Raw genomic sequence first — 12,375 nt, forward strand, 5'->3', positions numbered from 1 at the left:
GAGATTCATAAAGCCATTTAATACATGAAAAACAATATTTTGACATACATAAAATAAATATAAGAACTACTAATGAACACTGAAAAGTCTTTGATTTTTATCAGGTATGAACTGCTTTGATTAACCTGGAATGAAATTAAAAATATATATTAGGTTAAAGTAATTATTTCAGATTGTATAATTTTTTTTATCTGGTGACGTCCCTATGACTGATTTTTTTTTAACAAATAGGGTGTAAAATATTTTTTATATTATTGTTGTTATTACTTTACAAACAGACTAAGGATAAAAGTACTGGAGCGGTTAAATAAAATCACTATATTTTTCACATGAAATAATTTTTCTTTTCAAATTATATATTGAAGCCTTTTTGGGGCAAATATATATCAAATTTAAATTGATAAACTAATAATTTGTTGTAGCTTAATTCTTGTCATATCTGTTTTTAATGAATGGCTTCATAATATCAATGCTTGAGTTCTGAGTTTAAATATCAGACAAAAATATTCATTTTCAAACTTGAAAAGTCTACAAGTATTGGTTGTTTTCAAATCTTTAAATCTTTTCAGTTCTTTTGTAAGAATTGATTTCAAACTTATGTTAAGATATAAATATTTCCGAGTTTTACAGTATGAATTTCGATAAAAATTAAATCAAAAATGGTTTCAATCGAATATTTTGAAAACCCGCCATTTCAGATGAAAACTATAGTGAAACCTTTTAATCGTTCTCATTCTTTCGTCCAGTACGTTTTTCTGATACAAGTTTGATCTTACCGAAATAAATTAAAAATCTACAAGTCGAAGATATACAGTTATAGCAAGCTGTGGTGTAATCCTGATTGTCATCGTCGTTTGATGATTGATCGTCATCATCATCATCCGATGAGTGATCGTCTTCACTTACTAAACCCTTCCTGGGAAATATCCTCCTATCCTGGAAAATCCCACGGATCACACGCGATAAATGAGTTGACGTTTTTCTGACGTCACCAGCAGCTAGTGCTCCGTCATGCAGTGGCTGACCATAAATAGGTAGAGTGACTGAGGTAATCACTTTTACGGGTGGGCTATTCCAAGTTTGTTTATAATTTGCAGATCGTGTAAAAGAACATTTTGTAGAGGGTGCGGAACCATGATAATTTCTAGAAATACATCTGTCAACACATTGTCTGAAACTTGACAGATATCGAGTCGTTCCATTCACAGTCCCTAAAACGAAATTGCATTTACAATTATAATCACTATTTCAATTTCTAAATACGCAAATGTTGCTATAATAGACCAACAACACATTATAGGTAAAAACAGGATTTATTTGGGGGTTTTCCCTTAATAAACCGACAATTAAAACTGGAAAACTTTAAAACCATATCATTCTAATTATCAAAATTGTCATCTAATGGTAAAAGTATAAGCATACCTACTGCATGTGTACCACTTAATAAGACAATACATATGCACACGAGAAAGAAATGCGAGTATTCCATTTTCACATAAAAGTTTGTAACACTAACCTGGTGTCAATTTTGTGTCCTCTTTATATAGGGCAGTGAAAGATACCATTAACGCTCGATAGACCAATGTAAACAGCGAGTGCATGATGTCATTAGAACCTCATTTTACACTCATACCCGCAATTAGACACATGTTTTGCGGAAATATTCCACAACACGCCATATTTTGAGCGTCCCACAGTAATATATTTCCCCTAAATAAATGTAACCATATCTGATCAATGATGTAATCTTTACATATTGTGTTGAAATTGTTCCCGAAAAAAAAAAAAGAGTTAAAAAAAAAAAGATTTGTAGGAACCTTTTGGATCAATGTTAAAGTTCCGCCCTTGTTCCAAGAGAACGATCTATACACTTTGGCCATTGTTCAAGTCTCACCCTTAATAGTTTCAGGGGAACAATCTGCAATGCATGCAAGTGTCGCTCATAAACTTATAAACTGTACACAGCGTACCTATAGTTCATGCTTTTCGACAAATCATTTGTTTGTTGTTGTTGTTGTTTTTTTTAAAGACATTACTTATTGTTTCGCTGTTTTTATATGAAACATTGCCCACTGCATCGTGGACTTACCCACATCTTGAACAAAACCTGCACTCTAAAAATGGTGTTTAGATCCTAAACACAAACTTAAACACATTTCTTGTGTACAGTTTTGAACGCGTTCTAAATCTAAACATGTTTAACACTTTCTGTGTTTAGGTTTTAAACATGTTTGACACTTTTTACGTTTAGGTTTTGAACATGTTCAACCCAATGTGTTTAGGTTTTGAACATGTTTAAATCTCTTTTGTGTTTAGGTTTGGAGCACGTCTAACTAATTGTGTTTAGGTTTTGAACATGTTTAATTCTTTTTATGTTTAGAACATGTTTAACCCTTATGTTTAGGTTTTGAACATGTTTACCATTATTGTGTTTAGGTTTTGAACACGTTTACCTCTTTTGTGTTTAGGTTTTGAACATGTTTAGTTCTCCTTGTATTTAGGTTTTGACTTTGTCTCAATTACAAAATGATTTGCTAACCTTCTATTTAAAACTCAATCCACAGCATTAAAGAGTCTCAAATAGTAGCTTTCTCTTCTATTATAGGAGAATAACATTGCAAAATCTAGCAAGAATATCCCTTGCATTACAAACTGTGTCTATGGGATCCATGATGTTTCAAATCGAACAATGCGGGTAAAGTGATTTCCTACACACAAAGAACACCGGAAAACACTTATAAACAGATATATTCACAAATACACAGAACAACTTACAAGGGGTTAACAAATACAATAACTACACTGCTGCACTTTCTAAAACACGTCCGATTGCCTAGATTTCGCGGGTAAGAGAGAGAGAAAATCACGTGCAGGCTCAGAGGACTCCGAGCCCGACCAGAAATACTAAAAATCCACCCCCCAAAATCACTACACGGGTTTAGGCGGTTCTTCTCAAAATACATTGCAAGTCTATTTCTATATTCTAATTGCCGAAACAACACGGTTGACATTTCCGCGATACATGTTAAAGACAAAACCATTAAAAATCACTTATGCACATATAAGAAGTAAACTATACATGGTTAAATATCATCCGGCAAGTACAACTTCAACAATTTTTTTGTCTTTGATATGCTAGTTTTCGCATAACAGGCACTGTCACATGTTGAATTAAAAAAAAAGGGGGGGGGGCATCAATTGCAACTGATGTTCTCTTTCACAAGATTTAAATGAATTTTGTTCCAATGCAAAGTAAGAGTGATGCATTGGTTTAAATTAACACTAAAGGCACGTCTAATACCAGAGATAATGAATTACACTATTTTTTAAAATTCAATATGTATGTGTCCAGACCTGTTCAAGTTGAAATGGAATTCCAGATTAAAATTTTCTGGATACTCCTAAACTCTGCTCATTTCCAACAGGAAAGGGTTGAAGCCCATAGACGGCTCTTCTAATGGTTCCATCAATTTTGGATATCGACCTCGACAGTGTATACTTGCAATACGGCGTATGATTTACACTATGGTCACTATCGGGACCTGGTACACTATAGCAGTTTGAAGTATGGCAATTCTAACATGCAATTTTTTCTGCAATTCGAATTTCATTTACAGAAGACAGGAATATTCTACATGAAGACTGTAAAACTAATGTCAACAATGTTACTAAGCTTATTATGTTCAAAACCTAAACGCATAGACGTTTAGGATTGTGTTTAGACGTTTAGGAATGTGTTTAGCAAGTGTTTAGCATGTTATTTTGTGTTTAGATACTGTATTTTTGCATAGCTAAACATGTTCTCAGTCTGAACATGTTTAGGGTAGAACATGTTTATTACACTTCGCGTTTAGGATATAAGCACAATCCTAAACACGTTTAGACCTAAACACGTTTAAAAAGTGTTCCAAACCTAAACATTGTTTTTAGAGTGTGAATATTTGAGATGAATATTTTCAATTGCATATTTCCTCTGTATGAAACTGTGTACCCTTATCAGGGCATTATTTACTGGGTAGTAGGTACTGATTTCATTTTTTTTTAAATTACATGAAACGACAACGCGTTCCAGGAAAGCATGCTAGTGTGAAGTGCTGCAGTTCATACCCTCATGCTTTAATTTATTTCGGAATTTCTAGCCCTTCAAACAGACGTACTGTATTCAGTGACGGATCCAGGATTTGTGTATTGGTAGGTATTAAAGGTAAAAACAAACAAGAAATAAAATCCACTAGAAATGTAAATATTATGGTTTGAACAACTTTGACATCGTTTTCTTTGCTTTGTACCCCATCTAGATCTTTCATTTTTCAAATTGCAAAATTGAGTCTAAAAATGTTTAATACACATTTTATAGACAACTGTATTTCAAAGACGTCTCCATATGAGTGAAATAATATTCAATCAACCAATCAAATTCGTAGGTGCTACACTTTTTTCCTTTATAGTAAGAACCCCAATATGGGGAGTGGTGGTGGGGTCACAACTCTGGGAAATAAACCATTATTTAGGATATAGGAGAATCTGTATTCGGATATGCGACTGTGATAAAATGTCTGTGTTTTGTTTTATAAGTAGATATAATTTTTCGGTCACTAAGTCGTTCACTGACCTGGGTACTCGTCAACTGCCCTGTGCAGTTATCACTGGTCACGATTTGTTGATGCTCGAAATTTTGAGTTCACTTGTCCTTGAATACAAAAGAGATCATGCATAGGGAACATATCGGTACTCCAAGGGTAGCTCCTACTCTGCACGATTTTCATAACATTTAACCAATAAACACTTTTCTGAATTTACAACAAATCAGTGAGCATAAAAATGTATCTGAAATTAACAAGAATTCATTTTCATTAATTTTGTATCGTCTTTACGAGTTTGATAATGATAAATTATGAATTAAAAAGGGGCATTAGCTGTATAAAAAAACAACAACAACAACAACAACAAAAAACCACCTACTTTTCTCTAAATCTCTCAATGGCAAATATTAATGACTAATAAAAATATTTATTTCGTACAAAAATCAAGAAAAAAACCAATGGAACTACGTTAGCTAACCGCTCTTAATGTAAAGAAATATCTAATAAGGAAAAAGTTTGTCTTGCAAGACAATAATTATTTAATTACCAAAATTACATAATCATGTGTCTGCTTTGTGGTTAAAAGGTGTTTGAAATGATTAAATAAATGAAATACTAGTGTTATTACTGAAAGAAATAATACAGAGCAATTTTCATTCAATTCAATTTTGGTGACAAAATGACAGCTAATGCCCTGCCACTTTAAGATTTCATTTTATTTTTAATTCGGTGAACCTGGAGATATTCCGACACATGGCCAGTGGTTGATATCAAATTGCAGATATTGAACACGTGGACAAAATAAATCTATAATTGGGTTTGTGGGTCATGGTAATTCTGGGACTTCACATTTATGTTGACAACATTGTAATCTGTCAAGGTTTTATCTAAAATCGCTCGATAGTTACAATGTATGTAAAGTTCCTTGGCACTTAAGATTCGTTTTCAGTTTGTGATTGTGACTAATCGGACTTTGATTTCTTTCTTTTCGTCTTATGAAATAGTGGCTCCGTGAGCATTAATCGCTCACCTGAGATTATTGTGATTTCTTTCTTTTCGTCTTATGAAATAGTGGCTTCGTGAGCATTTTCTTTCTTTTCGTCTCATGAAATAGTGACTCCGTGAGCATTAATCGCTCACCTGAGATTATTGAACTACTTCTTGTGTAACAAAGAAAACAAGGTGAACCCCTTACACCGGGTTTTTATCATACTGGTATCACTACATCTTCATCATGGTTTTAATGAGCAAATGATTACGTTCAAGCACCCCCTGAGTTTCAGCACGGTGGACCTAAGACCTAACCCATGCATGACCCCGCCATAAAATTCAAACCTTGATCTGACAGACTGGTCATATGCACACATACAAAATTGAAAAAGTTGGTAAGGGCCTAAATTTTCATGAAGGGTAAAGCGTCAGGTAATCGAGTGGACATACACTGTCACATAACAGTACACTGTAAGTAAATACTGGTTCTCTAAATACGGGTTTTCTAACCTTAGTAGTCACCGCCGAGAGGTTAGAACGTTCGCCCCGCATGCGAAAGGCCGGGGTTTGAATCCCCAAGTCGTTAAAACAGGTAGTGATAATTTCATCGCCAAACGCTCGGCATCAGGACAGTCAGGGCCGTAAATTACATGGAGGCGGAGGAGGCAGCTGCCTCCTCCAACTTTTGAGCCAAAAAAAATTAAAATTTAAAGTTCATTAGAATTTATGTTGTTTCCAATAACTAAGAACATGATACCTCCCTTAAAAAGCATTCCAAATCTTTCTTTTAGAATGAGTTAGTCAAGTAACATCTTAGAAGGCCCTAGAATCAAGGATTTTGCACGAAACGTGTTCAGTGTGCACAAAATGTGCTCAGCGTCTGGGGGCCGCCCAGGCCCCCGCCTAATTTACTGCCTCCTCCAAATTGAAGGTTAATTTACGGCCCTGACAGGTGTGAATGTCACGGGGCCTCGGAGATGACCTTAAAAAGGGATGCCCCGTGTTACAGTAGGTGTGGCACGCTAAATAACCCTCACTGCTCAATGGCCGTAAGCGCCGGGCATATGCCAAAATTTGAAGCCCTTCACCGGTCTTGATGACGTCTCCATATGAGTGAAAAATTCACGAGAGAAACGTTAAGCAAGATACAATCAATCAATCTAACCTAGTCATAGACAAAGGACTTTTAGAACTCGCATAATCCACCAACGTTCGACTAAAAGTTTCTTTAAAAACTGGAATGGATTGGAGAGCTAGGGGCAGATGGAATTTTGACACGACTTGGAAAATTTATAAACATTCTTTTTCAACTTTGTGCTATTAAAAAAATATTCAAAATCCTGCTACAAATCTTTTTGACACCTAAATGGTGCCGTAAGCCGAATTCATGACGGCACCTTGATATGTCAGTTAAACCACTATTTGGTGAACGATACGCATTTCATCTCATGATCTGGATGTGCAGTAGACGGTCACCATTTTTCACATAAGGAGTGGTAGTATTCTTCGACTCGGTCTCTTCTGGGGAAAGCTTCCCCTTACCAGGATGGACAAGAAGGATATTTATTTTGCTCGTAAAAGATTTAAGTAACCATGGATTTTATCCTTTTTTGTTACATTTTAAAGAGACAAATCACATTCTAGTTACGGTAACAAATGTAACAGGAAAGGAGAAAATTCATGGCTGGGATTGGGAATCGAACCCGGGCCAATATCCACGGTCCATATAGCACAAACCACGACATTCCTCCCACCTTGAATTGTCTTAATTCGCCCTCAAAGGTAGTGAATGCTCCTTTGCCGCACGCTCGGCATTTAGAAGTGAGAATCACGAGTCTTTCGGATATGACTTTAAAACAGAGTCGTATCGCAGCACAGGCACCTGAAGTATGGATATTCCCAAGGTGACCCGGCCCGGTTTTTACTACCCATCTTGGCGAGCGGCAGGTCGGGAAGATGTCATACTACAAGTCTCTTCAACTCAAAACCCATCTCATCTCTTTTATTTGACACAATCTTGCGTGCATTGATCGGACAGGGCTTCTTCTCTTCCACTGGCAGCCAAAAAGGAGGTCACAAAGTACGAATTTGTTGTACGCGCCGTGTGATTGGTTCGCAAAGACATTGCTTAGTCTCGGAATCATCCGAAGGGTCTCAGGATTATTCGCGGACCAATCACACGACACCTTAATCAATGGGGGTCAATCAATCGTTAGAAAACTGTTAATGCTAGTAATAGTTGATTAGAAATATGAATTAAGAACAAAAAATGCTTGTGGATTCAAATGAAACCTTTAATCGATCGACGATTAACAAAAAGAGATGATTTACAACAACGTATGACGTTGCAAAATTTCGGCGAAGATATTTGTGACTAGCCAGCTTTTCCAACCTACAAAAAATATTTGACTCTATGATACATGTATACATATAAAAAACGTCTATCTTTCCATTCAATCTTTAAAAAACCATGTTTCTTTCGAAAAATGATGGCGCTTACTTTCGACTTAGTTTCGGACGCGTATACACTCATCATCATTGACAAGGCTTTTGTTTTCTTCTCAATATCTAACAGGATTCTCTCTGTAATGAAATTGATTATGTTTATCAATATGAATTTTGTAGTTTATATCATCTAAATTTCAAACAATAATAACAAATGCCATAACTATTCACCGTTCTCTTGTTTCTCTCTTTCCATGGCTTCAAATTTCAGCTTTAACTCTCGGTTTGCTAAAATATATAAAGCAAATTAGAACATTGATAAATATAGACTACATTGCTGATGAGATTTAGATGATGTAGACAAATATTAACCTTCTGCGACACTGCTCACTGTCTTGTTCATCACTGCAAGCCTCCTAGAGAACTCTCGTGCTGTATCCACAACCGAAATACACCAAGTTATCAAGCAGAAGGACGCACCGAGGTGAAGGATATCCTCGGAAGACACAGAAGACAGAATGGTGCTGACTAGGTATACGGCCTGAGTGGACAAAGAGACAGCAGTTCTGGAACAGTCTAAGCTGAACGCATGCACACTGCTGAAGAGGTCAGCAAAGCAGGCATACATGCTCTCCATTTCGAAAACTGTAGTTTCAACAACACTATTGCTCAATTCGACGGAGAAATCTTTGCCATACTGGTGGATACGAACCAACATGGCGTTCAAGTTTGAACAAATCTCAATTGCTAAAATAGCCAAATAGTCCATGACACAGGTGAGAGAGACCACGAGATCGTTTTCTTTGACTTTGATATACAGCTGTTGCTGCTGAAGATAGAGAGAAAGAAAAGAATGCCAAGTAACTGAAGTTTGAAAGTCAGATTTACGATTTATAAAGGAAATCAGTTATTGATAACTTACGAATATATGCCAATCGACCTCCATTGTTTGATTGAACAGCACTTCTCCAAACCTCGGACGTATTGAAAAGTTTGAGGTAGATTCCCTGTAAATATTATTTAAAAAAATTTTTTAAAAACCCAGCAAATTTTAGGATTCCAAAATAATTAATGCAACAATTTCTTCATCTATACTTACTCATACATTTCCGGCATTTCAATCGTGGAGATGTGACCAACCGAAACAAAATATCCGAGCAAAATGATAAGCAGCATCGCCATATTGTTTATCATAGCAACTGATGCCGAGATGCGGGAACTCTTCCTTATATAGCCTCCTGTATTTTTGCGCGTTTGTGATTGGCGCGAATTTGCATGCCCTGATTGGCACAAATCCTCCAATTAGAAATGAGCGTGAAAATTCGCGAAAACGAAGTTGGTCATCTTGAACGTTCTATTGTGCTTCTTCTGTTGGATTTAATGTGTTGCACATCGTTATGTCAGCGTTTTATTGAAATTCTTCTGTTGCTGATCCTCAATAAATTGATTGAGAATTCATTTATTGCCTTTTATGGTTAACATGATGTATTTTGTAATGCACATTACTAATTTTTTTAGGGCTGTTTATTATTATTTTTTTTTACTACGATTGTCCAATAAAAAAATTCACGAATAAACTCCCAATATTTTTCTTTTACAAGAAATTAAGTAGGTAAAATCTAGAAGCTTTAACTAATGTTGTTGATTCTAGAGTGAATTTCAATTTGTTGCACTGCTCTGGTAAACTAAGTAAGCATATAAACACAAACTGAGGCAGTAACTGTTGGAAAGTGTGGGACGTTTCACTAATGGTACCGTAATATTGTCCCCCTTTCATTCATAATTTCTTATTGCATTGATGTTGTTGTTGATTTTCCCAACGGCGAATTACATGAAAATGGCCAGTATTTTTATTTCTCACTTTCTTATTGTTTACATACCGATCATCTACAACGTCATAATACTCACACATTCGGAATCTATTACGTCACCAATCGGATTACTTCGCCATTTTTCATTGCAAATGGGATAAAGTTTGATCATGCTGCATATTAACGTTTCGAAGAAGCTAGTCCTGGAAGGGAATATACATAGGTTATATAGGCCTAAGCTTAGAGGATATTCAATGTTTTATAGTTGGATATAGAATTTCTTTCACAAGTGAGACAGGGTTTTTTAAATAATATTTTTACGAATGCGAAGCAAAAAAAAAAAAGAAAGAAGAAGCAAAAATCCAACAAAAACATTCCGTTTATAAGTTAGGCATATTAGGCCTACATTTTCTTCAGTTTTTCCTTCTGCGGTTTTAGCTGTCCATGTATAAACACCAATAAATAGAAATCACTGCACCACACAAGGACATGCCGACGAAACGAGAAATCGCCGTTGTACCTAACTGATCAAATTTGAAAACAAAAGAGAAGATCTAGACCTAGTCACAGGAGTATGAAATATTATCAATAAAGTCAATAAAATTAATTGCTAACGCATAGCTCATGGCTTGGTCAATCAAGTTTCTACTTTATTGATAAAATTTCAAACTACTGTGGCCCAAGAGCCTAGTGCATTTATTTCACAGCACAAGATCGACTTTTGAGTTGCTCTGACCAGAGAGTAGGCTACCGGAAATTTAAATCTAGGTCTTACATCACACAAAATACGCCATATACCAAAAAAAGCTACATAATTTGCACTTTTTGTATTATAAATAGGTTTCAACATAACTTACCATAGATGCAGCATTGTCGCCATGTTAAAAAGTCCAAAACAGTAAAATGTAAGCGTCACAGATTTGACGTGACGTCATTTGGTACATTTTGCAAGTCATGGCGCATTTTATATATTAAAATCAGATCCTAGGATATGCTCACAATCGCTACTTACGTAGAGTATACGGCGAGGATCTAAAAAGTATGATTGTAATTAGATTGTTTATTTATTTTATTTATTCACCAATCAAGGGCCCTCAGGGCCATATACAAATTAACATTTTATGATTTGATGGTGTGCCAAGCTACACCCCCCCCCCCCCCCCCCCCCCCCCCCCCCCCCCATGAAAATTGAATGTTATTTTTGGCCATTCAAACAAACAACAACAACAAACATGAAAAATAAATACATAAAGTAAATTGAAAACATATAGATCTAGGCCAAAGATAGGTTTATTCCAATATTGGGCCCAGAGGGCATAACAGCTGAAAGAAATTTCAAAAAGATACAGACTACATTAACTTCAAACTACATGCGGATGTAGCATATGGAGGAAACAATTAATACATATAGGACATTATCAAATTTTGCAGATTTTTCAGAGTTAGAAATGACAAGAAATGTATAACTCTAAATTCCAATTTTTTTTTTAGCATAACATGTTTATCAAACATTACGGTAGGCATAAAACATATTAAATTTTGCAAACATGAAATGTGCCCTGGCAAAAAAATGGGGTCAAAGGTGAATAGGTAGAACAAATCTGTCAATGGTGTAACAATTATATAATAAAGGGGGGAAAAGATAAGTAATAACACCATATACTTGGAAATGGCATAAATAATTGCAAAAAAAAAAAAAGCATCAAAATTGATAGATTTTGGTCTGATGTTTAAAAAATTCAGTAATTCAATAATTAAACTAACACCAAATGGTATATCTGAGAAACTATTTTAAAAACCTTCCTCTCTTTTTAACATGATACCTGCATTATTACAAAATGACACAAAAATATTATTACAGATTAAATAGATTCATTTAAATCTTATTTTAAGAAAAGTTTGATACTGATATATGACCATCTTTGTCTGCGATCAAGAAAATTGTTCATGTAATACCAATGACAAAATGTGTTTGACCACTGACAAGTAAATTACACCACTGACATAAAAATAACAGAAGTGGACCCAAACACTTTAAAAGTAAAGCTAAAAATGAATCAATACCACTCCTTTGAATAATTTCATACATTTCCTTTCCATGAAAAAGAATTATATTTTTGCTTACAAGTACGTACAAATGATGAAGGTGTGTATTACACCACTTATATTGTCGTTACTCCACTGATCACAGTGTTTGTGTAAGTTACATATGCAATAATAAATAATGTCAAAGGTAATCACTAAAAGTGTCAACATACTTACACCAAATACAAATTTCAAATATACATCTTTATTAGGTCACCTGAGTTAACCAGGTGACCTATTGCTTTTGGTCTGTGTCCATTGTCATGCGTTGTACATTAACAATTGAACAATTTTAACTTCTTGATAACTACCATTCCAATTTCTGATGCATCCTTGGGACGAGGGGGTGGGGGGGAATTGTAAATTTCAGGACACCTACACCCATGGGGCCTCAGGGGAGGAACAAAAATTGACCCAGTTTCAAAAGTTTTCTTTACAACCGCAAATCTGTAAGGAAAACT

General features: G+C 35.2%; 2 protein-coding genes across 3 annotated transcripts; both read right to left on the reverse strand.

Annotated features, from left to right (window-relative positions):
- Positions 1-10,741, reverse strand: LOC125682183 (uncharacterized). Of its 2 annotated transcripts, XM_048922601.2 has the most exons (4): positions 10,687-10,741; positions 9,927-10,032; positions 777-1,211; positions 1-125 (listed from the first exon to the last, which is right to left on the reverse strand). In XM_048922601.2, the coding sequence occupies exons 2-4, from the start codon at positions 9,928-9,930 to the stop codon at positions 121-123; spliced, it is 444 nt and encodes a 147-aa protein (XP_048778558.1). In that variant the 5' UTR covers positions 9,931-10,032; positions 10,687-10,741; the 3' UTR covers positions 1-120. The 2 variants fall into 2 exon arrangements, with proteins under 2 accessions (XP_048778558.1, XP_048778557.1); XM_048922600.2 differs by lacking the exons at positions 9,927-10,032; positions 10,687-10,741 and adding an exon at positions 1,423-1,793.
- LOC125682180 (uncharacterized) lies at positions 7,850-9,326 on the reverse strand. The gene is made up of 6 exons (XM_056156925.1): positions 9,118-9,326; positions 8,941-9,025; positions 8,391-8,847; positions 8,250-8,306; positions 8,074-8,156; positions 7,850-7,965 (listed from the first exon to the last, which is right to left on the reverse strand). Exons 1-6 carry the CDS (start codon positions 9,210-9,212, stop codon positions 7,948-7,950), a joined length of 795 nt encoding a protein of 264 aa, XP_056012900.1. The 5' UTR covers positions 9,213-9,326; the 3' UTR covers positions 7,850-7,947.
- Positions 10,742-12,375: the final 1,634 nt, after the last annotated feature.

Source organism: Ostrea edulis, chromosome 2 (assembly GCF_947568905.1).
Source record: "Ostrea edulis chromosome 2, xbOstEdul1.1, whole genome shotgun sequence".
NCBI lineage: Eukaryota > Metazoa > Mollusca > Bivalvia > Ostreida > Ostreidae > Ostrea > Ostrea edulis.